Source organism: Lepidochelys olivacea, assembly GCF_965140295.1.
Source record: "Lepidochelys olivacea isolate rLepOli2 genome assembly, chromosome: 8".
NCBI lineage: Eukaryota > Metazoa > Chordata > Testudines > Cheloniidae > Lepidochelys > Lepidochelys olivacea.
The window spans coordinates 52,712,061-52,739,240 of NC_140418.1; the positions used below are offsets into that span (position 1 = coordinate 52,712,061).

At 41.3% G+C, this 27,180-nt stretch overlaps 1 protein-coding gene across 1 annotated transcript in view; it reads left to right on the forward strand.

Moving 5' to 3' along the window:
- CEP350 (centrosomal protein 350) overlaps positions 1–27,180 on the forward strand; it is a 140,078-nt gene that overhangs the window by 30,003 nt on the left and 82,895 nt on the right. Inside the window, exons 6-12 of the mRNA XM_084636814.1 lie at positions 391–1,037; positions 1,431–1,544; positions 8,112–8,225; positions 14,060–14,206; positions 21,944–22,608; positions 23,294–23,415; positions 25,208–26,268. Coding sequence (XP_084492940.1) covers positions 391–1,037; positions 1,431–1,544; positions 8,112–8,225; positions 14,060–14,206; positions 21,944–22,608; positions 23,294–23,415; positions 25,208–26,268 — 2,870 coding nt within the window. The remainder of the gene's footprint in view (positions 1–390; positions 1,038–1,430; positions 1,545–8,111; positions 8,226–14,059; positions 14,207–21,943; positions 22,609–23,293; positions 23,416–25,207; positions 26,269–27,180) is intronic.

Genomic DNA, 27,180 nt, shown 5'->3' on the forward strand with positions numbered 1-27,180 from the left:
GCAACCTTCGTTATATTAGGTAACATTAAGTGCCCATTGTAATAAACAAAGTAACTGTTTCCATGAGTCATCTAATAGGTAATGTTGAATGGCACCTAGAAATCCATACTTTTCAGAGGTTTTCTGGTGTGTGTAAAAGCTAGTTTATCTCAGCAAATGTTGAAATCATTGTTATGCCCACCACTATAGTTTAGGCAGCATAAATGATGGTCACAAATGTTAAAATTGGTAGATTTTTACACCCTGAATAGCATTCTCTCTGATTTAAGAATCTCACAGGCATTCACAATGTATACTTCATGTAGGTGATAATGACTACAGAGTTATTTCAAACCTAGTTTGTGTTGTTTTTACTGTTGTGTTTCTAATGCTGACTTTCTTTTATGGTAGGGAGACTTATGGTGCACCGTCTTATCAAAGTGCTAGTCCATTGGAGACGAAATGTTTGCTGTCTGGTTTAGACCATAATGAAGCACAGGATAAGACTGAAGGAATGAGCTGTATGATACATGACAGGAGTGAAAGTGACTTACATAACAGAAATTTTGAAAGCCCACGTTCTTCTGCTGCAGATGACACAGTTGTTAGGTATTTGAATGACCGACCAGCAATTGATGCTTTGCAGAACATTGAGTCTCTTTTTAAAGCTGTAACCCCTACAAGATCAGAGGAGGAAAAGACTAATGGGTCCAGAAGAGATGAGAGCAGCACTAAAACTGCTTTTAGTAGCACAGCCCAGGATGCTGAACTGAAAGGGATAAGGCTGGCAGAATCTTCTCTTTCCTCCACTAGTACTTCCAGTGCCCACAGGCTGGAAATCTTAAAACGGAGGCAGCATGATGCTAAATTGCATGATGCTAAATTGGAGAAGCTGAAAGAGCGGATTAGGAAGCAATGGGAGCATTCGGAAGAATTAGGCAGCAAGGGACAACTTCTGGGATATGCCGAGCAGCCTGTAGTGGTAACAAATGTGGAGAATGCAGTGACGCCGAAAGTCAGAAAAGTGGCAGTTGCACCCCCTGCTCCGACATATAAAGGTATGTAGACTCTCTATCTTGTGTTGTTTACATGTGGCACCCCGGCTTGAAGCAGAGACCGGGCAGCAGCCCAGCTCAGGAACCAGGAGTTGGCTTTCTTGTCAATTTGGAGCCGTGAAACTGACAAGAATGACAGCCAAAATCCAATGAAAGAAACACAATGTCTACGTAGATCTAACTACACTGACATAAGCTCTATAACTCCCATTGAGGTGGTTTTATTATGTTGGCATAGCAGGGGAGTTACATCAGCGGGAGGAGCATTTCAGTGTGTACACCTCCACTGTTTTGTCAGCAAAACTCTGTAGTGTAGACATAGCCTAATAGCACAATTTTTTTCTCAAGGTTTTTAAAGTGTTCTGCAAGATCTAGATAAAACTTCATTTATCGTAGGTTTCAATCCTGCTGAGACAAAGATTCGCACTCCTGATGGAAAGGTGTGGCATGAAGAGGAATTTCATAACATCAGTAGGGAGTTGTATCGCGATATAGCACTCCAATTAACAGGTGAGAAGCAGATCTAAGCTTATTAATACACACAGGTTTCTCTGAGAAGCAGCTAGGGTTGCTACACACACAACTTAACTGACACAAACCCATGGCAAGTGAAAAGTTGAGCTACCTAATAGAGCATATGCTGTATTCCAGTGTTTCTTAAACTTATTTGATCACACCATTCTTTGTGTCTGTAGTAGTTTATGCCCCCCTGCCACACAAGTAAATATACCAATAAAAAAAAAAATGCAACTCTTGCTAAATATTAAAAACAGTTCGGCATTGATTCAAACATAGCCATTTAAGTATATAGTAATGTAAATTTTAAGTGAGATGCTGCCGTTTTGGGTACCTAGCCAGCAGTCGCCACTCTTCGGCTGCCCAGTTCTGAAGGCAAGGCAGAGGGCAGCATAAAATGTGCGCAGTACGCTTTTATTTTCCCTAAAGCTTCTCTTTCGCTGCCTGCCTGCCACCCACACCAGAATACATTCCATGCCTCCCAGTTTGAGAACCTCTGCTGTACTCCATCCACAAGCACTAGAAGTGGTTGAAAAAACTTCCCCCCACCCCCGCAAAACATTTTTAACTAACAGGATTTTTTTAAATAAGTCAAATGATTGTTTTATTTTGTATTGGAAGATTTTGCAGATTGAAATGGAACAATATTTCATTTAATTTTGAAATTTCCCATTGAAAAATTTCATCAGGTCTTTTCCCACAATAAAATTGTTTTTGATGAGACCCCACTTTTTAGTGGGAAAATTTTTCATTTGACAAAATGCAGACAGTTCTAACAAATGCACACCTTTGGGTTACCACAACTACTACCACTATGTGGCACAGCTTTAATTCTGCCCCTTCTACGCACCTTTTTATCAAATTACTCACTCCCCAAATTAGTTGCGGAGATGTTTTGTGTCGTAGTGTGTTGTGGTGGAGTGGGTAGCCATAGTAAAGGGGGTGATAGAAGGCTTGAATCCTAGGAGCTGCATATTTAAGGTGCAATACGTGGCCTGTTGTGGTAAAGTGTGTGCCTCTGGCTGCAGGAGATAGAGGGTACATGTATTATGAGGTAGCTTAACTTCTCCTAAACTGTTAGGAGTGGAAAGTCTTTTGATTAGCATATGACATGATCACTGGATGGTACAGATACATCAGTACCCAAAAAGTGACTTTGGTTGTCTTGACAACTTTTATCCCAGTTTCCCTTATAAGGGGTAAATTAAATCAAACCAGGTATTAATACACGAGAAGTCTCATGGTGCTTCTCCCTCAGCTCAAGAGAAACAGAAAGTTCAGCTGTATCCAACTTTCAAAAGAGGAGGAGGAGTGGAAAAGTTTTTCCAGAAAGAAGTGTGCCAGGGTAACTCTTCCCACGATCGTATGTTGCTATGTAACTCTTCCCTAAAGAAGGGAGACAAAAAAAGTGAACTAGCAGGAAAGGAAAAAAACATTGTCATGATGTACCATGATTTTTTTTCCTTACAGCACTCCTACATCAGTTTTGTCTGTTGTGAGGATTAGATAGGATCTTGAGGATTTTATAATTTACTTGTCTGTTTCTTTACTGCTGCTTTGTTAACAGTAATTTGATTTCAGGGTTATGAGTTTTTTGCAAGGGCTTGGCTTTGCTTATTTTACACTACCAAATGAACCTTTTTCTTTACGTGTTTATTAAATACACTGTGGCAAATTGCTGGCACGATTATGATGGGTTCTGCGCTTCCTCCTCTTGTTCTACTGTCCCACTAGTAACCCAGAGAAGGGTAGTGGAGAGAGAGGGACCCGGGCACGCCCTCTACTCCGGGTCCCAGCCCAGGGGCCCTAGGGATAGTGGCAAACCACTTGAACTAGGGCTTCCTTCCCCTGGGCTACTTCCCTCTCCTACTCTTCACCTTGTGGGACTTCCTGCCCTCTCTCTGCACAAGCCGGGTGTCTCTTTATCTAAGGTCTTGGTCTTCTAGCCAGCCATGGCACTTCTCCAAACTGCACTCTGCTCCAACTCCTTCCCCTGGCTGATGGAAGCAGGGGGTTTTTATCAGGTGACTGGCTTCAGGTGCTTTTAATTAATCTATAGAAACCTTTCTTCCCTCTACAGGGAATAAGGCTTCTCCTTATCCTGGGACTTACATATGTCTCCTATATCACTCTCCTGCTGCCTTCTGGCCATGCTGTATTACAACACTCAAAAAAGGGGGGAGGGAAACAATGAAAATGTTCAAAACTCAATGCAAGTGAATTGTTTTCAGTAATATCCCTTATTCCCTTTCTTTGTGTAGAGAAAAAAACCTTTGCTTGATAGTCTTTTTAATGGCATTAAATGTCCTTGTTGTGGCAGGGGATCAATTTTAGCGATAGTACTCAGGTTTTGTTAAAGCAAATGCTGTTTCATAAGACAAATGCATACAAAGGACAAAAAGAAAACAGTAATCAAAGATGCTAAAATGTAGCTTGGCTTTGCTTACCGTTCAGTTGCTGAAAGACCACAAGTATAGCACATGCCCATTTAGTCACTCCAAGTCCTTGGCTTTACTCCTCTTGCTCTGAAAAATGTTTGGCTGTTGTTGATTGTCCTTACTTTCCTCTGGCTGGTCTGTAGGATATTTTTACTGAGATAAGGCTGCTTTTTAGTTTGCCAGACTGGCTACAGAAAAATGATACAATTAAATAGCTTCTGATTCACTAAGCCAAAGAAAAAGAGGAGATGGGAGGAATAAAGTGGCAATGGAAATGGACACCCTAAGAGGGTGTAATGAGGATCTTAGGCTTTCATCTCGGGAGGTGCTTGGATAATACCAAGGATAAAATGTTGTCCAAATACCTGTTGTTATCTGGTCAGAACATATTTCAGGCCAAGGAAAAAGGACCAACGGTGTAATAGTAAATCTTTGGGCCCCAGTGTTAGTGATGGTGGCTGAAGTAATGGTGATCATGATGTCTTCCTTCACACTCAGAACTTGCTGCCAAGCTGAGGAATTTGACAAGTGATCCTCGCAAAAATGTCCAGAAAGAACAACTATCTATTTTTATCAAAATTACCCAGTCAAAACAAGCTTTCAATGGTCCACATATGTATGTTCTGCTATATTTGTAACTTCACCAGGAGCCTTGAAGGCTCCTAATTTAAGTGGTTTTTAGTTCAAACAAGCTTGCATTTGAATAATTTATAGAATTATGTGCTTTTTGAAATATTGTTGTCACTTTTACTTGTCAAAGAGATTGTTTACATCTTTCATCCATTTAAGATGTTTAAAGGATTCAACACGTGTCCCAGTAGATACCATCTCTCTTCAGAAATGGTCATTTTAAGCATAGTCCTTCTCAAAGCTCCAAAATGTTACGCCTATACAACAATCATTTGATAACACCTTCCCCTCCAGACACACACACAGACATTCACTTCTTATGCATTCTCTTCCAGTTAAATTTGGGATTTCTTAGTATGAGAATAAAGTAAGCTGTGGTTCTGACATGGGGTTATTAACACTATTGAGAGTAGATCTAGAAATATTGTCATTTCTTTTTTTTTGGGTGCCTTGTTTTAAAAATATGCTGAGATCACATAAATTATCCTGCAAATGTCTCCCAACAAAAAATAACTGGAGAATTTTGCACAAACTCTGGACTTTTATGGCTTTGTTATATAAGTGTTAAAGATCCATTTTGCCTGTGAGAGACTGTTCAGTTTCTAAAATTCAAAGGTCTTTTATCACTAAGCCTGTTCTTTAATGAATTTCCAAATTATTTAATGTAATTATTATTTTTTTCTCTTAATGTATTCAAAAATCGGAACCAGAAGACAATCTAAACTCTTTACAAAATCAGTTGGGGGCACTTTGAGAGCTGTAAGCAAAACTTAGCTTTTCCCAGCTCTGTTCTAAAATCTTGTGGAATTCTCCTTAGCTATGTGTTATCTATCTGCTCTTGACCTTTGCACTCAAATTCACATTTGTTACCCTAGATTTTTGGAAATGTCCACTAGAAACTTTCGTTAGATGTACCTTCACAATATCCCACAGCGGATGACTGCTGTCCTCGGATGATGATAATGATGTGAGGTTTTTCTAACTAACTTGCACGATGCTTGTTGTCATTCTGCCAGCAGAATCAGACACATGCTAAATAGCATACAAGCAATTAAAAATGTCTGCATGGTAATATAATCTTCAGATTTCTGGCTCTGTCACCTTCACTACATTGACACCACTTAAAAGATTTATCTTGAGTAACCAAACCTATTTCTTTTACCTTTCTGTAGAATTAAACTTCTCCTTCTGACTTGCAGGTTGTATTTTATGGGTTGATGAAGTTCCAAATCTTTGGTGCCCTTCTGATTACTTGTGGCACTCTGGCAGTCGAAAGCAGCTGTAAACCTGGCAGATCAGTCTCCTAGTGATTTTTCTAGAGTAACGATAATCCCCATTTAGAGGTAGACCCACCCTCCTCATGGCCCTTGGTGAAGGAATTATGGCTTGGGTCACAGTTCTGCCAGTGATCCTTTGCTGCTGGAATTGCCTCTAGGGGCTTTGGGAAGCTGGGTGCAATTTAGAGCTGCCCTGAGGTGGTTCAAAATTTCACCAGGGACTGGACCTGCTCTTGACTAGTACCTTGACTGGGGAGCCACAAAGTTGTCTTAAAGCCATTTTGCTTCCTTTGCTGAAGTTATAGCCCGGGATAGTCAATGGTGGACCGCGGGCCAAATCCGGATCACCAGACACTTTTGAACGGATTCCGAAATCCTTTTATTTACTTATTTTTATTGTTGTTGGGTTTTTTACTTTCTTCTCTGGAGTCTGGACTGTGACTATACCTTGACCAAGAAATTTGGACCTTGACAAAAAATAGACTACTCCTGTTTTTGCGCAGGGTTTTTATTCAGATTACTCTAATGTTTATAGATATCTTATGTTTAACTTACCATCTTTTTTTCTAGAAATCCAGTGTTTCTTTAAAAGTTTAATATAAACAGAGTTGTCTCAATTAAACAGACATGTAGCCCATTTCTCACATTTTCCAGGGGACACATTTCAGTAAGAGGAATGAGTTGTATGCAGGTTTGGCCATATGCTGCTCCTGATGTCATGTGTACACCAGCTGTCTGGAATAATCTCCTTCAGTTGAAAAGATCGTATCAAATAGCTGATTGCAAGTAACCAATCTATAGTCATACACAGTACATACTGTAAATATATATTGAGGTTGTTCTATTAAAAGTGAACACATGGACAGAAAATGTAATGTAGATATGTTCACCATGTACTGTATGGTCAGCTGGACCTAAATTCTTTTCCAATCTGGTACTGAAATCAGCAGCATACCTGAAAATTCTGCAGCATCTTCAAGAACATGTCTCTTAGAAATTGAGGGTTTTCTTTAATTATGAAAATTAATACAACTAATACAGAATCTCTTGATTTGTTTTTTTAATTGTGATAGTGAATCCTACTCGGTGGGAATGTTGATTCTGAATCCCACCCTTGGGTTTATCTCTCTCAGCTAAACACATGTGAAAATAAAACTTGTCCTGTCTACGCTAGAGTTTTAAAAGAATGTGTTAACACACTTTAGCTAAATTAATTTTAAAATACCATATTTATCTTAGTTTACACAAGCCCATTGGTAACAATGCACTGACTCACATTTGGTTCACTTTTTGAATGCTTTCTTTGTAGCCATAAGGGCTAAGGTTTAAGTCATTTTTTTTTTTTAAATGAAAGCTTAAATGATGCAGAACAGTTCTGAATCAGTGGATATGTCTACATAGCAAAGACCAATGGCTGGTCTGGGTCAGCTGACTCAGGCTCAGGCTGTGGGGCTGTAAAATTGCAGTGTAGATGTTCGCCCGTGAGCCAGAGTCAGCTGACCCGGGCCAGCAGTGGGTGTTTAACTGCAGTGTAGACATACCCAGTGGGTGTATTTTGTGGCAAATTCTGCAGGCACAATTGCAGAAAGTACAATGCTCAGCTATTTAGTCTATCACATTTTGATGGATTGGTTGGGAGCCAAGGATTAAATGTGCTAGCATTCATAATGTAAAGGAAGAGGGTCATGTATTCAACAATGAAGGAGCTAGACATAGCCCATTCAGGTGGAGCATTAATATGTACTTTGTAAAACTTACTTTGTCATTTAGTAGATTAAAAAAGCAACATTAGCTCAGATATGCCAAACTATTACCGTGACTTCTAACTCCCAAAATGAACTTTCTAAGGATCTGTTACAGCCGTTATTTGTGCATACTTATGGCTTTGCAATTTTCTAGTATTTATGTAAACAGTGCTTGAGGCAAAATGTTCATTCTGAGTGAGTTTGGGCAAAGCTATAAGGATAAGCCTAAGCAATGCATTGTGGAGTCTAATCTGTGGGCCTTGGAGTAGCAGTAGAATTCTACCTAGCTCTTTCTATAGCAGATGCTGTATTCTAAGGTAGTGGGTATGACCTAGAGAGTGATCATGCTGCAGTTCTCTGACTAATCCCCACTTTATCGAGGTAAATGCTGAAGCAAGTTTGCTTCTGAGTTTTATTTTTCCTTCCCATGGGGTATCAACTAACAGTTCACACATACTGTCTGCTTTTCAGAGGATTCAACAGGGAAAGAGAAACCCCCTGAGAAAAGCAAGGAGAAGAAAGCAACTAGACCAGTGCGCAAGGTTCAAAAGCTAACCAGGTCATCAAGCCCAGATTCCAAACCAGGTGACTAGTAGTACTCTTGACATAGGCTTCTTTCTAGATGTGTATGTTCAGAGATTAGTTATGTCTAGACGGGTGAAAAAGGGTGTAGTTTAAAGGCAACCTGTTGACTTGAACTCTGGTCAGTTGCACAAAATGTCTTAAAGGTTGTTTGGTATGCTATATCAGCAATGTATCCCCCACCAGTTTTTTTTTCTGTTTACAAAATTTTCCTTTCCCCTGCCACTGTGTGCAACTCTCAGAAACAGCAGACGATTGAATATGTATTTCACAGGGGTTGTCTGAGGACATTCACCAGAGCACTGGAGACCAGCAGTACTTCCTTGCTCTCCACTTCTGCCTGTGTCTTCTCTCGTCTCTGTGGAAGAGCCTAGGGGGGTGGGTGTGAAGTACTTCCCTGGGGTGCAGCCTGAAACTGGGATACTGCTGAGCTCTCTGTCTATCCAGACTGGGCTCCCTCTCCCATTGTGATGCTGTGACAAGTTGCAGACCTCTCCCAGTCTTGCACTCACACAAACATTTACAGCAGGGACACACCCTGCTGAGTTACATGAATGCTTTTTCCAGCCACTTATAAACCAACAATAGAGGGGCTCCAGCCACTTCCCCCCAGCTCAGGACCCCTTAGCTGCACCATCTTGCTATACAGTGGAGTCGCATCATACGTACATTTAACTTATGCAAATTCAACTATACGTGCTTGGCAAAAAAAAGAAAAATAACAATAACTCGCAGCGGCGGAGTACTGTACAGGAGTTGACGGGAGAGCGCTCGGGTCGATTTATCGCGTCTAGACTAGATGTGATAAATCTACCCCCATTGGATCGATCGCTGCCCGCCGATCCAGTGAGCATCTCGCCGTGCTGAGTGAGTCTAGTGTTTAAAGATACGTATTTTTCATACATCATGGCCCCTAAATGCAAACCAACTACTTCATCTGGTGCTCATCTGAAGAAACAGTGATCTGTTCCAGCACTGGAGGAAAAACTGGCTGTGCTGGTCTTATTGAGAGACGGTATGTCAGTCTCCAGTGTGGCGTGTAAATATGGCTGCAACGATTCTAGCATCCGTGCCATCAAGATTCGAGAGAGAGAAATTCATCAAGCTGTGGCATCAAGTGCTCCAATAACTGCTAAGATGACGAGCCAGGTGCGTGATAAGACTTTAGTGAAGACTGAAAAGGCATTAAACTTATGGCTGGAAGACATGAACCGTAAACATGTGCCTATCGATATCAACACGTTGCGAGAAAAGGGTCTTAGCCTCTACGTGCTGTTCAAACCTCCCACCGAAGAGGGACAGCCTTCTGATGAGAAGGAATTCAAAGCCAACCAAGGTTGGCTTAACAGTTTTAGGAACCGCTTCAACCTCAAAAACGTGCAGACTACTGGTGAAGCTGCATCTCCCAGTGAAGAGGCAGCAAAAGCCTACCCCGAACAATTAAAGAAAATCATAGAAGAAAAGGGCTAGCTTCTGGAACAAGTTTATAATGCTGACGAGACTGGGTTCTTCTGGAAAAAAATGCCCAACCGCACTTACCCTTCGAAATCAGAAAGACAAGCCCCTGGCTTCAAAGCAGCTAAAGACCGTGTGACTGTGGCGTTTTGTGGCAATGTGGTGGGCTTTTAATAAAGCCGGGCTTGCTCTACAGGGCTGCGAATCTCCGTGGCCTAAAAGACAAGAACAAAAATCTGCTGCCTGTGTTCTGGCAATCAAATAAAAAGGCTTGGGTGATGGCAGCATTATTTCTGGATTGGTTCCACAAGTGTGTCATTCCAGAGGTCAAGCGGTACCTTGAAGAGAAAGGACTTGACTTTAAAGTGTTGCTGATCATAGACAATGCTTTGGCCATCCTGAAGCACTCCGGTTTGCGCAGAACGCCGTTGAAGTCGTCTTTCTCCCTTCTTTATTCTTTCATTCTTCCGTCTCTCTCTCTCTCTCTTTTTGACTATATGCGATTTTCGCCTTACGTGCTGACTTTAGAACCTAACCCCCACGTAAGATGCAACTCCACTATAGTCAGAAGCCTGATCAGTGTAAGTTATTTACCCAGTTCACCCCCCCCTCAGTGTGGAGAGGACATGCACCAGCCCGCCTCTGTTCCTGAGAGATTTCCCTTTACACTTCAAACAACACACTGTTCTAGGTAAAAAAAAAATATATATATAGAACAGATTTATTAACTACAGAAAGATAGATTTAAAGTGATTATAAGTAATAAATGTACAGATAAAGTAGATTACCTAAGAAATAAAACAAAATCACAATCTAAGTTCTATAAACTAGATAGGATTTGAATCAAGCAGTGTCTCACCCTGATGGTACAAACAGTTCATCAGTTTTCCATACACAGGCTGGAACTCCTCCTTTCCAGCCTGGGATCAGCTCCCCAGTCAAAGTCTTTGTTCCTGAGGTGTTTCCAGGTTTTGAGTTGTGGGGGGAGTGAGGCCAAGGGATGATGCCACTTTCCTATTTTATAGCTTCTTCCATGTGGAGGGAACTTAATTGTCCCAAAAAAAGCCTCCAGCACAGTTAGTGGAAAAATACAGTGTCACATGAGCTGGTCACATGCTTTTCCATGCTTCGATGAGTCATAGCAGGGGCCATTACCCATATTCTGGCTAGAACATTCAGAGGAAAGTCCACCAGGTGGGGATAAGCTTCTTCCATGGCCCATTGTGTTAAATGACGGGCCATCCACTTGAATAGTCCATTCACAATGTGCTGGCTAGACTGGATGTAAACTACCTTATGGGAGTTACCACAGGAGCAAACACATTTGAAATACAGGTACATAGTCAATATTCATAACTTCAGATACAAAAATGATACATGCATAGAAATAGGATAATCATATTCAGCAAACCATAACTTTTCCATTAACACCTCACATGACACATTTTGTACAAGATTTGTTGCAATTATAACACTGGTGAATTCGGGAGTGCCAGGGTGTTGCTTTGGGGTACAGAGTGTCACAGTGGGACGCTGCATGTTGCTTTCCTGGTGCCTATCCTATCTCACAGATAGATGCCAGCAATGATGGAGGGACCAACAGCCTCCACTGTTTGTAGGTGGGGTGGGGTCAATGGAACCTGTTGTATTATCCTTCTATGGCCTGATGGATTGGGAATAGAATGAAGGAGTCCCTCTCTTTTTTCCTCATTCCCCCCACCCCCCTTCCTGTGTACAGGTCCAGGTCTGTGGAGGGAATTGGGAGGTAGAAAGGAACAACTTCCTTCTCCATTACTTTTCCTGTACCCCAACTGAAACAATGAAGGGAGACAATTTTCCTTTAAATTGTACTAATCTTTGATATTATAAGTAACAAAAGTAAATGGAAAAACTTTCAGATGGAATTATTTTTGAATTGAACTTTCAAGTCAAATAAGCAACCCAATCAATATACTAACATAGCTTAAAAAATGCATAGGGTATTTATTTCTGCATATTTAACCTCAGAATGTACTGTGGTCTGTAGTTAGCGAGCTCTTTTTTTCTTTAACTGGGCTTATAAAGTTAAGCCATATACAAATTTATTACTCCCAAAGAGTTTCAGGAACAAAGTTAATGTGGCACAATATAGAACTGTGCACTCAGTATATGGTACTCAGGGAAGCAGTGTGTAAATGTCTCATTTTAGTGATGGTGGCTAATAGTTGAAACTGGTATTGAAAGTAAATGTTAGATATGAAGCTGTTTCTTTGTTCCCTGTTGAATTCATGTTGTTCAGGATCTGTGAATGGCTAAGCCTCCTCCCTTACATAGAAAGTAGAATTATCAAAACTCTTAACAGAAGTTGTGTGTTCTGGATTTGTCTTTAAAGTAGATTGAATTTTAGAACTGCTACCTTCAGTTTGGTTTTATTTAGGAATCTGAAGATGGAGTTCCCAGACAAAGTTGAAAGGGTAGCCTGAATTAAGCAATGCTTGTGGGCCTCATGGATTAAGAATGGGACCAAATATCTCCTTGAAAAGAAAAATTAATTAAGAGTTTTCCATAAAATATTTGTGATCATATCATTAGTCCAGAAAGGGGGAATAGCACAGAGGCAGTTGAACTCAGTAGCCATGTTGATTTCTTGGTGTTATCCAGCTGCACCTATCTCTGTGTTGGGCTGTGTAATTCTCCTCATGTTTTTATGCTGAAATTCTTAGAGGAGAGGCACCAAAGCTAGTTCAGTGTTATATCTGTAATGATGTTCCCTCCCCCTCCAGGCACTGCAGTAACAGAACGCATAACACAGCCAGGTATTATAAATAACTGCAGCTCATATTCTGCTTTGTTAGCTTCTTTTAGTGTAGACAGCTGAGCTGAAATAGAAGATGAGCTCTTCCTTCTGGCTTTGTGGAGGGGCATAGAAGTACTTGAGAGCAGCAAGTTGAGCAAGAGAATCTCTTTGGCTGGTGCATCTCTTTTAAAAAGGTTCATGGTAACCTGTTTCAAGTTCAAGTGACAGGTTCATAAAACATGTGTATAGCTTACAATTTAAGTAGCCACTGAAATGGTGGCTTTTCAACCTGTTATCATAGAGGTCTACTGCTTCCATTAAAGGAACATTGAAGATATTAAATGTGAAAATATACTAGATCTGCTGTGTTGGGTTTACTTTTAAATTTAGTTAGATTCAATGTCTAGGCTTCTCAGAACCCTGTAGGGCCAGCAGGCTGTAATCCCTATTTATGTCTAGTTTTTAAACTATGCTCATGCTCTAATGTATGAACATATATAGTTGGAAATCCCAACTAAGAGGGAGACAAATTGACCTGATTATTAATTACCTGCAAATTACCTGTTTCTCAGCAGAGATTAAAGTGATAAATGGCCCAAATTAAATAATTAGTGTACTGCTTTGCACTTATATATATACTTTTCATCCAAGGATCTTGGTGCTTTACTTCAAAAGGTCATTAAATATTGTGTGGGAAGCTAAAGGGAAGAAAAACTAGTCAGACGAATTTACATGTTTAACCTTATAAGCATTCAGTGAAGATACCTTTGTACCAGATCTGTCAGCCTCTGATCTGATATAGGATCGTAGAATAATATTAATGCATGTTTGAAAAAAATAATGGTGATGTGGCCCTTTAAAACTGCATTCTGTTCCTAAGCAATGCATAAACCATTAAGATAGCATCTTAACCCTTTAAAGCTTCCCCTTCACAGAATGTCTTGCTAGAATGCAGTGGATTTGCATAGCCCAGGACTGTTGTTGACTCTCATTTGTACATTCATAAGAGCCATCTATTTCATCAGCAAATTTGCTATTAAAAATGCTGTTGCTTTCTAAAGTCCTTTCTGTAAACTAAATAGGTACTCATTTAGCTTCAGTACTTAAAGACGAATCATTCATTCCCCCCTCCCTCCATTCTGGGCCTCCTTTTATTCTCACTACTCTGACATTTTATCTCTCTCTTATTCTATTTCTTCTCTGCTTTCTCATTTTCCTACCCCTACTCAAGATACAAAGCCTCTTTTCTCAACCTCACAATCTTCTACAGATTCTCTCTCTCTTTATCTTCACTAACACTTGTCATCAAATCTCTTAGGCCAGCACAGGACTATTACTTCTACAGTTTTTTGTAGGGATACAAGTTACTGCAAGATGCTTTGGGTTTTTACTTTGTGCTGTACCTCAGTAATAAACATTATACCTTAGCCTTCATATACTTTTATGCTTCAAGGCTATTTGTTAGGCCTGGGTTGTGCAACTGAAGTCGTACCATTTGTTTGGTTTCTTAGTGTAATAATAAGTAGAAGGTTTATCGTAAGTACTAGGTAAATTCAAGATACACTGGAAAATACATGCTGTACTTCATTATTTGCTCTTTGTTTAGGTGGAAGCCATCTGATAAGTACATCTTCTTGGCGGGATGGACAAAAGCTAGTGAAAAAGATACTGGGTCCAGCACCTAAAGTAGAGCAACAGCACAGAAGAGCAACATCCAGTGACAGAAATGGGAGGGAGAGAGCTACTAAATCTCGTAAGCTGTGCTGTATTTAACACTAGCTTTTTCTGTTGGTTTTAATTTTTTATTTAACAACTTTGCGGACTTCTAAGATTTGAGGAGGCTCCTACTATATAAGGAGGATGCAGCAGTTAAGGTTGCAACTCAACCTGCTTTTGTTATAAAGCCCTATTTTTATCTTATATGACTTTGACTTGGAAAACTAGTTTGGCCTGAAAAGTGTCAGTTTTTTGTGTCTTGTGGATCCCACTCCAGGTGTATATGAACATGACAGCAGAATCTTTTTGAATAGCTGCGTCCACTGGCTCTGTGTCTGCACCTTCCATGCCGTTGTGCCTCTCCTTTCCCACCTCGAGCATAAAGGGTAGAGCAGCCGTACAGTCCCTCTGTTCCCTCTTACCAGCCCTGGCACTGAGACAAAACTAGTAGCATTTGTCTGCTACCCCTTATTGTTCCTTCTCTTAACTCAGTGCTAATTTTTCCCTTTTTACCCTCTGTTATTTTTTTCCTGTTTGGCTTGTCTTTTAAAAAAGCGAAGGACTGTATTTTTCCCTTTGGCACATAGCGCCTCTTTCTGCACCAAAATGGTAGATTCAAAGCCTTCAGACTGCAAACCACATCTTTTCTGGGTGGCTTAATCCCTCTCATCACTGGCCACAGCCACCATTTTTTCTCCCTTGGTGAGAGCCATATTCCAGGTTGGTGTTTGCTGTGCTGACCTTTTTCCACAAGGACAGGGAAATCCAGGGAAACCTGTATAAAATTTCACTGCCTCAAACAGTGCATAGGGTCACTTCAGACCCTGAAGAGGGAGGATCAACTTCTGAGACAGATCTGACCACTGTTAAGTCCTAGGCTGCTAGTGCCCCTGCTACGCAGCACATGACTCCTAAGATGGGTACCAACAAAAAATCCTTGGCATCAGGCAAGGCTCTGGCACCAAAGTCCATGCTGGCACTGAAGACTGGTGCAGCTTCTTCTATGAGACATGAGGCCAAATATAGAGACAGACATGGCTCCTGGCATCAGTCCCTATCTTTCTGTAAGGAAGGGCGCAAACATCAGTTCTCCAGGGAACAAACCACTATGCCTCTGCCTGTCACAGGAGGAGTAAGTGATGCTGGCTCAACCTTCAGCTTAGTGCTGAAGAAGTATTAGCCTCAGGTGGTACCAGTGCTTACAATACCACTGGCACAGGCATTGACACTGGTGGCAGCTTCAATATCAGCACCATCTATGGAATCTCTACTGGTGCCTGATGGTTTTTTACTGGAGGAGACTATCTTGTGCCCGGTGATGTTTTTGGTACTAAGACTTTCATAATTGGCACCAGTGTATAATTTTGACTTCTTGGCATTAAGGTCTCCCCAGAGGTCAGGCTGTCCCTTGACTGTTTCTTTGTTGTCCTCCTCACTGAAGCACTCTCTTTCTCCATGGTCTAGCAAGGAGTCTTCTCACCTCAGATCATTATATCACTGCAAACAAGAGGCTCTTTCTTTGGAGCTCCTACACACATCCATCACAGGCCTACAAATGGCTTGGTCAGCCCAATCTGAACCAATCTTACCAATACAGTGTGCCATCGTGGGATTGTGCATATTGGGGATCTCTGTCCTGGACATCCAGAAGACCTTCCTACATTCTAGGAAGTAGAGTAGATCTCCATTTTCCCCTCCACATCTGTGCCCAGATCACCATCATTTTGAGAGAGATGAGTGAGTAAGTGGCTGAAGAGGAACAGACACTAGAGAACAGCAGGAGCATTGTCCTTTGCATTTCAGGCAACCATTGTCTTCCTTCCCCAGCCAAAGCTGTACCGTCAACCCTTGTACCAGAATCTGATGACTTCAAAAGTTTCAGGACCTGTGCCCCAGAATTGCCAAGGTACTTGACATTGAAATGTCTGTCACTTAAAACAAGCTCTCACAAGCTTTTTGGTACTCTGCACTCATCTGCTCCTGCTAGGATAGTACAACCTGTCAACGAGGACCTCCTGGAGCTAAGACCTTGTGGCAAACACCCGCTACTCTACCTCCTACGGCTAACAGAGCAGAGAAACACTACCAGGCTCTTTGGTGGTTTCTCCTGTGCTTGAAAAATCTAAGGTGAGAGATATCCCAAGAAACTGAGTTCATTTGGGAAAATGGCCTGTTCATCAGCCTCACTACAATTATGATTAGTCAATTAACAGGCCCTATCTAGTAGCCAAAACATTGCTACCAGCAGCCGTTGATACCTCAGACACTGGCTAGACAAGGCATCCATGTCTATGCATATCTAGATGATTGGCTAATCAAAGGCTTATCCCATCAGGAGCTTACTGCAGCTTTGAACTATGTCCTTCACTTGTTCACTCAAATGGGCCTTTTCGTGAACTATGAGAGAGTCTCCCATCCCATCACAGGCAAAAGAATTAATAGAAGCCTTGAGTGACTCCAAATTGGTGATGTCATATCTTTCTGAAGACAGATTTCTGTTTCTTCAGTCAATAATCACCAGTATTAAATTGAATCCAGCATACACAGCATGGAGCTGTCTCGGATTTCTAGACCATGTCACTCTGCACTTACATGAAGCTTCTTGGCAAACTTCACTCGTGCCTGTTACAAGCCTGGCTAAAGTTGGTGTATTGTCCTACAAGAGATCAAATTAGCATGAGAACTGTAGTCCCATCACTCATCCCATCAGGACTGAACTGATTGGTGGTCCAACCCCAAGAATTTCCAGAGTGGGTTCTCTTCTCTCTAACTCCTGCAAAGATGCTGATCATGATACATCATGAGCAGGTTGGTGTGTTCACCTGAACCACCCCAGGTACAAAGGATTCGATCTCAAAAGAAAATAACTCTTCACGTAAATGTTCTGAAACTCCAAGCAATCAAATTAACTTCCATGGCGTCCCAGACTGTCCTATGGAATTCCACAGTACAGATTCATATAGTCAACACATCTGCAGGTGCATCTGCTCCTGCTCATCACCCCCATGTCAGAAGCTATCAAGTTTTATGGACATTTTGCCAACAACCCAGGTAACATCTCTCCATCTCACAGGAGTCAGCAAAGTTTAGCAGACTACTAAGCAGACAATTCATCACCAACTACGAGTGGTCTCTGAAGAGCTTTATCAAACTGATTTCTTTTCACTGGTGGGGAAATCCCATCATAGAGTTGTTCGTCACCAAAGACCATCTGAAATGTCCAGCCTTTTGTTTTGGGGAGGCAGGTTCATTGCAAGAGGCGTTTCTCATACTGTTGGATCAAGGTCTCATATACACATTCTCACCGATTCCCAGAATGACATGCAAGACGTGATGAGACAGAGTCTCTCTCATTAGTCCTGATGGTCCCATACAGGTCAAGACAGTTCTGGTTGATAGACCTTCCCCAGACATCTGCTTAGCCTCCCATTCCACTTCCAGACTGCCCAAATATAGATGGGTTTGGCAAACTCAAGTTTTTGTTTTTTCTAATTTAGATGATGTATATAAAATTTTATTTTAAAGATTTTTTTTCTAACAACTATTTTTATTTTTATGATTGTGGGGGGAAGGTTGGAGTTAGAGTTAGGGCAGTGCTAACAGTGATGAGCTGCAGAGGGCTTCCTGTGTGGCTGGGGGGCCAAGACACTAGGGCACAAGATGCGGTGCGGGGATGGGGAGGTCATCCTGGCCTGGCAGAGCAGAGCCCTCTGCAGCCAGGACTGTAAGGAGAACAACGAGCCCTTGGCCATAGGGGAGGCCACCCTGCAGCTGAACGGTTCCTGCCTGGGGACAGCTCCCACACTCCTGGCTGGTGAGTAAGTGAGCGGGTCCATGACAATAAAACTGCAGAGTGCTCCCTGCATGGCCATGGGACCGGTGACATGCAGCCAAAAGGTACAGGAAAGGCTGGGGTCCAGGAAGGGCATAGCAGAGACCTTCAGCCAGGGCCTCAAGAAGGACAAGCTCTCGGCCATGGGGGAGATCACCCCACTGCTAAATGGCTTCAGCCAGGGGATGAAATCATTCAGCAGCTGGGTGGCTTCCTCTGCGACTAGGGAGAGGCAATTCTGGCCGGGGGTGTCTGCTCTGCTGAGCTAGCACTGCAGCCTTTCCCACACCTTATGCCTTCGGGGCTTGAGTCTCACCAGCCGGGAGTGTGGGAGCCATTCCCGGACAGGAAATTCTCAGTAGCGTAGTGACTTCCCCTATAGCCAGGAGCTTGTCCTCATCCTTGCAATCCTGGCCAGGGGTCTCTGTTCCACTGGGCCAGGACAACTGCAGCCTCCCTGACACCTTGTTCCTTCCGGGATCGGGTGTCACTGGCCCCGTGGCCATGCAGGGAGCCCTCTTCAATTGCACTATCATGGCACCTCACTCCTGTGACAGTGGAGCAGCAGAGGTCTCCCTGCATGGCCAGTAACACTCAATTCCTGCAGGGACAAGGTGTAAAGATGGCTGCAATCCTGGAGGAGCAGAGCAGAGACCCCCTGCATTCCCAGCTGGTGAGAGGGAGTAGATCCATGATAGTGGGCTGCAGAGGGCTCACTGCACTGTTGCAGGAGCCATTCAGCAGTGGTGTGGCCTCCCCTGCTGTTGGGGGCTCCTCCTCCTTGCAGTCCTGGTCAGGGGTCTCTGCTCTGCCATGCCAGGACCACAACCTCCTGCTGTATCTTGTGCCTGTAGGGATTGGGTGCAACCAGTCCTGAGGCTGCTCAGGGAGCCCTCTGCAGCTCTGTTGTCTCTGACCCACTCACGTACTCCTGTGACAGCAGGGTTGTAGGGGACTCGCTACAGAGTGCTCCCTCCATGGTTACAGGGCTGGTGATATCCGATCCCAGTAGGCTCACTGACTAATTGATATTTTTTTTCGTCGATTTCAGTGTGTCAGCTGAAAATCAGTTTACCAATAGATAGCAATTAGAATTTAATTCTGCCAAGCCTAAATGTAGTATTGCAGCATCAAGGTCAGCTACTACATCAAGATCAAGGGTCATTGCATCTGATAGTCTGGATGTAGGCTTGTTGAGCGTCACTGACTGAGTCTGCTCTCTACAAGATCCTGTTCCAAAGCAGAAATCCGCCATGAGGAGGTCTTTTTCCTACAAATGGAAAAATTTTTTAGCTTGAGTAGCTCAGCACAACTTTGACTTGCTGAAAGCTTTTATACCAAAGATTCTTAACTATATCGTATATTTAAAACATTTTGGAGTTTTTTCAATTACATTACAGTCCGCATTGCAGCATTTGCTGCATGTCATGCACTTGTCCAGTCATATTCATTTTTTTTATCCTATGGTATCCAGATTTCTAAAGGAGTTACTGCATACTTACCCAATAGTCAGAGAACTCTCTCCTGCATGGAATCTTAATATCATCCTTGCAAACCTCATGATGCCACTCTTGGAGCACCTTTTAGTATGCTCTTTCCACCACCTCTCATTCTCTTGACAGTCTTTTTAATCCCATCACGTCGGCCAGTAGGATCAGCAACGTCCAAGCTCTCGTGATTGATCTTCCTTACACAACGTTCTGCAGAGGCAAGGTGATGTTGACACCTCATCCGAGGTTTTTCTAACATCCAGGTTTAATTCAAACTGGTCCATCACTTTACCTATTTTCTTTCCTAAACTCCATTTTGCTCGCAGGGAGAAGAAACTCCATGCCTTGATGTTTCAAGGGCTTTATTATACTACCCTTTCAGGACAGATCCTTTGACTGTCTTCCTGTCTTTTATTGCCTTTTCTCCAGTGACCTGAAGGGCTAAATCATCTCCTCCCAGAGAGTATCAAAATGGGTTACTCAGTGCATCAGTTTGCTACCATATGGCTGAAATACCTCTTCCTCCAAAGGTTAAAGCATATTCCACTGGAGCATAAACTGCTTCCTTTTCTTGTTTCAGAAACCTCCGCATATCTGACATTTGCAAGTCAGCTACATGCACCCCTTGAGGGCTCTCTTGATCTGACCGCAGGATCAGATGCCAAGGTCTGCACTGCAGTATTATAACCATTCTTTAGTGGCAGTCAGGACTCCTTTATACCACCTCCAGATAGGGCATTGCTTATCAGCCACTTGGAGTTGGATCCACATGAACACATTTGATTAAGAAAAAGTGGTTATTCACCTTTACAGTAACTGGTTTTTCAAGATGTTATCATCAGTGTGGATCCCGCTCCACAATCCAGCCTCGATTTCCCACTTTTTTGGAGTTCTCTGAATTAGCCAGGGAACTGAGGGAGAGTTGCAGCTGCTCTGCCCTTTATGCCCTTGTGTCGGGGGAAGGGACAGGGGAGAGCGTGAGGACATTCAGGATGCAGGCACCCGGCCACAGTGGACACTGCTTTTTCCAAAGATCAAGGCACTGAACTGGGCACCTGGAGTGGGATCCGCACAGACGAGAACATCTTGAAGAGTCACAGATACTGTAAGATAAGTAACCAAGTGTGGGGGTTTTTGTTTGTTTTTGCTTTTAAGGCAAAGAGCGTTTCTGCAAAGTTGGAAGAAAATTAATCTGTGTTTTGAATTAAAAAAGAGTGGTGTTGCACCAGTTTGCAACTTTGTGTGAACACTTATATCACTACGAAAAGTTGCAGTGGTTTAGCTAATTTGGTGCAACATTACACCTATAATTAAAACTGGTGAAATTTGTGTGTATAGATAAGCCCAGGGTTGTAGTTTAAGATCTTCAGTTGTGTTTTATTATGGAATCAGTTATACCTTTTTGTAACCCTCGCCATAATTAAAGAATCCTGGTTGTAAACTTGGAGGCAAATTCTGATCTGCATCTTATAGCAAAAGCAAAATCCTTGAACTCTCACATTTTCACATTTGTAGTTATGGTGTTAAGAGAAAAGTAATTCCAAAGCTTCATGACACAAAATTCTCACTGTAGAGATCAGGAAGAATTTTTTCCCATGTTAGAGAGTTGTAATAGTGTATTACAAGAATTCTTCTTTCCTTTGAAGCAGCAGATTTTGGCCACCTTTGGTCTTAATGGCTACAGTCCAATCCAATGTGGCAAATCTATATTTTTACTTAAGATTACTATGATAGCTCATTCATAGATTCATATATGGATGGACACTTTGTTTCATACAAATTTAATGTGGCCATTTTGATTTAAAAAGCTGTAAAGAAAAGACTATAAAACTTGCAAGATTCTTTGGGTATTCCAACAATGTACACATTTCACATCAAATTTGGAAGAAAAATTGGACTTGTAGTAATTTTTTTGCCCAATGTCTAGTTTCATTCTGAAGCAAACTTTACAGCATATTTGTAAAGCTGTATGGGAGGGATTTAATTATAAACTGATAGATCCTTAACTATAGTAGTGCTAATGGAAACTGTTAAAATATGTGCATTTTGGTAGCAGTGTCCTGGCTACAGCCTATCTGTTTCCAATTAGTACTATATTATATTATTATATATTAGTATTTTATATTTATATATATAATATCTTTGGAAGTCATTGGCTCTGCTTGGTGCGTTAAAATTTTTTGCATATATTTCAGTGGTGGCTTCTACTTCCCAAATCTTAACTTTATATATCAAAGCTTTTTAGTACAGTGCTTTTGATATATAAAACAGGATGTTTTCTCTTTCGGTTGGAACTGACAAAAGAATACTAGTTCATCTCCTTACTTTTTATGCTCTTCAATTATTGATCATTTTTATGTGATTTGTTTGAAACAAAGAAAATCTCCCCTCCCCACCTTTCTTTCCCATTCAGAATGTTTAGATGTATCATCTGACACCTTTAATTCTTCAGCAGGCCCTATTGGAAGGACAGGGTCAGATCCCAGGCTGGATGTTACCCACAAAACCTGTCCAAGAAGTTCTGAATGGTCAAGGAGTAAAGTACAGTCCGAGAGTAACCTGAAGAAATTGGACTCTACTTTTCCAGGTAGTAAACAAGATGAAGACCATACCTCCTTAAATAAGGACTTTCTGCCTGTAGAGATACGTGGAATTCTTGATGACCTGCAGCTGGACTCAGTGATTCCAAGTACAAAACAAGAGAAAGATGGGGAAAGGCAAAGTCAGAAATCTGCAGTGCCTACACAAGGTGCCAGGAGCCACAGTCCAACAAAAAGGAAACCAGACAAGTTAGCTGCTAGTGAAGAGCCTCAAGTTATCTCCAAGAAGCGTCACTATGACACAGATGAGGTTCGCCAGTACATTATTAGACAGCAAGAGGAGAGGAAGAGGAGGCAGAATGAAGAGAAGAAGGCACAGAAAGAGGCAACAGAACGAAAGAACAAACGACTTCAAGAGCTTTACAAGAAACAGAGAGAGGCTTTTGCTAAGGCAAAGAACATGCCAACTTCTGAACCTTCAGCAGCTAGGCGACTACAGGAAACCTATTCTAAACTGTTGCTGGAACACACTTTGCTAGAGGAAACTTCTCAGCTCCCTATTGCTCAGGAAATGCAGGTATGGCAGTTTCACTACTCAGTATTTTAAAGATAGGCATAGAAATAGAGGGTAGAATACTTAGGAAGGTCCTGAATTATCTTTATTAAGCTAGCAGTTAAGGAAAGAAGCAGATTATACCTATGAAAATAATGATCTATACCACAAACCAAAATTTTATTTGCCCACAAGACAGATAAACTGCAGAATCTCCTTGCGTCAGCAAGACACACAATAATAGTGAATGGAAATTCAGTATCTTGTAATTCTAACCAGCATCTGAGTTTAATGTATTGATTAACTGATACAGTGATTGAAACTTAAGAAATGCATACAATAGAACGCCTCAGACTGAATGAGGGGCTTCAGTTCAGCTTACTTTTGCAGAGCTGTGACTATTGAGGTCATTCAACTCACTGCTATTTGAGGCTGAATGTGAAATGTGGTTGTTGGATGACAGGTCATCACTGTTAACTTTCCTGGTTCCTCTTTGGCTGGCTCTTGTGTGTGAGTAAAGCTTGTGTCCCAGTCAGTTTTGTTGGGACAAAAATCTTGAATGCCCTCTCCTTTTTTCTATTTTTGCATGCTAGTAAAACTTTAATGTGGAGTTTCTTCTAGTCCCTTTGACTTTAATGAGACTTAAGCTACTCAGTCACTTTAGGTGCTTCTGAAAATTTTGCTGTTAGTGTTTTCTCTTTATTTCTAGCCCAGGCCTGGATATCAACCATCTGGGGAATCTGACAAAGAAAACAAGGTACAGGAGCGTCCTCCTAGTGCATCTTCCAGTAGTGATATGTCCCTGTCGGAACCTCCACAGCCTCTTGTTAGGTAAGTAAGTATGGATGTTTCAGTCAGTGACTTATTTGAAGTACAGTAATAAATTTTTATTTTGAGGTTGTACAGGAATCTAATGTATGAAAAATTAAATATTGGTTACCAATCTGCCTCAAAATTATAGCATCTGTAAATAGTATTTAAAATATAATTGACATCAACTGCTGTTATTCTTCTCTAGATATCTCACAGAGATTTGCGTTCCACATCAGGGACTGGTCTTTCCTCTGTCATCCCTGTGCAAGAACAAGTAATCATATAACCATATCTGCCAGTTAGATTATCATTCTCTGTTTGAATCACGTCATTATTTTCTTCCTCACTTTCAGACTGAGGTGCCAACTTTTGATTCTCACCTTCAGGGCTCCACACAAGTCTGTTTCTGCTTGCATCTTTGTTCTAACTTCTTCCTATTCCCCAGCTTGCTCCTATTTCAACCTTCTGCTTCCTCCAAAATACTCAATTTATATCCTTCCACCATTGCCTTCATACATGGAATAATCTCTCTTCCTCTTGTGTAGCAAGCAGACTCTTGCTTATTTTCTGTGAAGCTTTTCAATAATTCACTAAAGTCAGAAGCAGCATGGAGTGGAATCTCTGCGCAGTGTTTTCACACTGAACTGTCATCTGGTCATTTGATATATTGTCTAATTTAGGTTGTAAGTTCTTTGTAGCATCGACTATCTTCTTTTCTGGACATTTAAATTAATGGACACTACTTACTAAATTTAATCAAATTTATATTAACAAAATATTCAGAATGCGCATTGAAACATTCAAAAGTGAGGAAATAACTGTTAAGGCTTACCTCTATCCCCTTGTACATGTGTCCTATGATCTGGTCTTTAATTACATGATCACATACCATTTTTTAAATTTATGTATCTCATTACCTTGGTCAAATTAAAACTCAGTTTTGGAATGTAGCAATACTTGTCTCTTAAGCAGGCAGAGTTTTAGCTAGGGCTAGGAAATTCAAGTGGTAATAGTTCAAATACTACACTGGTACACACTATACCTAGGCATTGCTCAGGTGCCTATCACAGTAGTATATTCATATTGCATTATATGGGTGCTAATAACAGGGAAGAACTGAGACTAAAATGGCTGCATAATTTATTTGGAGAGCCATGTAGTAAGTTGAGAAGCAGGACTTAGCTGGTGAGTTTCTCAGGAAATCTAATATTCAGACTATGTGCTAGTAAGATTAAAGAAGGAAATTCCAAGACACTGGATCACTGGAAGAGGAATGCGTTTGTAGAACCCTAGTTAGGGGAAACTTAGCTATAATAAAAGGCTTTTATTTTATTTATACATTTGTGAATGTGCTTATATTCCACACTAAATGTGTCTAGTCCTTGCCCAGTGTGTCAGTTGCTATGAAGTGTTGGGAGGGTAATGTGAGTAAAACTGGAGAGGATTCTCTGGGCTTGGAAGATTCCATGAGACAGGAGTGGCAGGGAAAGCAAGGTGTCATCTGAACTGCATTCTGTAAACTTCTGCAAAAATCTTGCTTTTTCTTACCAACGAATACTATCTGGTACAACATAATGCAATTTAAGAGAGTGTTTAGACTTTGTATGTATATGCTGTATATTTTATGTAAATACAGTATAGAGCATTTCTATTTTTGGTACATCTATAATTTCTATTTCCCAAAAGATGGTTGTGTTTTGATGTCTGTGAAAAACACTTTTTGTTGCAAAGATATATGTTCACATGAACTCTTAGTACTTCACAAATGTTGCACTTGGTCACAAATTTCAGTCTTGTCTTTTGATTCTAGAAATGATTTGATGGAGCCTATGTGGATACAGCCAGATAGACTGAGCCCAAGAGTCCAACTCTCTCATCCACAACCTCTTGCTGGCTCAAGTGGAGGACTTTTCTCTCAGCTTTTGGATCTGGAGCAGATGGGCCTTTTGCCAAAGGACTTTGACTCAGTACTGACAACCAGGAGGAATCACACCACAGCTGTGGGATCCTTGACTTTGACACCTCAGCCTTTCGTGACTTCATCTGCTGCACAGCACGATCTCTTGGTAAAGCCTGGTACCAGCCAATATAAGAGTAAACTGGATCGTATTGAAGCCCTGAAAGCTACAGCTGCTTCTTTGTCTAGCAGAATTGAAAGTGAAGCCAAGAAGTTAGCTGGGGCTGGCATCAACTATGGCTCAGTGTGGAACTCTGAGCAACTACTGCTGGGGAACCAGGATGATGGACGCTGGGCTAAGGCTGTGAGTCCCCCTGTGAGAGAGGATAATGAAGATGTTTTCTCAGCCAGAATTCAGAAAATGTTGGTTACTTGTGTGTCTCATACAACCTTTGATGATAACCTTCCTGGAGTGGGCAACCTTAGTGAATTTAAAAAGCTCCCTGAAACTATCAGGCCTCATAGTGCAGCAGTCAGCCTTGGAATGAAATCCCCAGTGAGTCAAAGACCTGAAGGAATGCTAGGACATTTATCAAAGAGGCAGATTGACTCCCCTGGGTCTGAAAATCAGGCTTATAGTCAAAACAAAGGAATAATTACTCACAATTCCAGCACAGATTCAATCAGTGAAGGGCCTCTTCTAAGTGAGGGGAGTCTCTCCGAGGAGGAAGGTGACCAACATAGGCAGTCTCCTTTGAAAATTGCTGAGGTATTAAAAGAAAAGGAGTTCTGTGTTGGGGAGAGAACTGCTTTTGAGCCCATAAAAGAGTTTCAGAAGGAGGCAGAAAAGTATTTACCACTTTTCACACAGACAAGTGGCATACAAAGCAAGGGACCATGGGAGGAACTGGCCAAGGGAAGTCCACATAGTGTCATCAACATATTTGCAAAATCTTACCAACTACATGGCAAAGGTAAGGAAAAGAAATGGAAAGATTACACCATGGTACATTCATAATTTCCATATTGACTGAATTTTGTAGTTGAATTTACTGGTGGTGACTCAATTTTCAAGTATCTCAATAAATATGAAGATGGATTAATAAGGAACTGTTAATAAGGCATAAGTGTGAATGACGAACGGTTATTTATTCTTTCATATAACACAAGAACCAAGGTCACCCAATGAAATTAATAGGCAGCAGGTTTAAAACAAAAAAGTACTTCTTCACATAACACATGGTCAACCTTGGAACTCGTTGCCAGGAGATGTTGTGAAAGCCAAAACTATAACTGGGTTCAAAAAAGAATTAGGTAAGTTCATAGAGGATAGGTCCATCAATGGCTATTAGCTAGTATGGTCAGGGATGCCATCCTACACTCTGGATGTCCCTAGTCTTTGATTGCCAGAAGCTGGGAGTGGACAACACGGGATGAATCACTCGATTACCTGTTCTGTTCATTCCCGCTGAAGCACTTGGCATTGACCCTTGTCAGAAGACAGGATACTGACCTAGATGGACAATTGGTCTGATCTGTTATGGCCATTCTTACAATTCACAGGGAAGTTTTATGGATGTAGTTTTGAGTAATAATTGATTGACCTGATTTTATTTTTTCCTGCTCCAGGAAGAGAATTCCATTGTTTTTGGAAGCAGAAGACTGCTTTTGTATTTAGGTTGCTACACTCCTGCAGAGTGTAGGTAATTAGAATTTTGGACCTATTCAACTGTTAAATGCAACACAGACTAATTTGGGAGTGAATTGTATTTTTTAAATGTATTTACCATGATTTTAGAACATTGAACTATGTGTGGTACATGTTAATTTTTATATATTTTTAGAATTGTATACTTAGGGTTTATCAGGTATCTTGTCAAATCCAA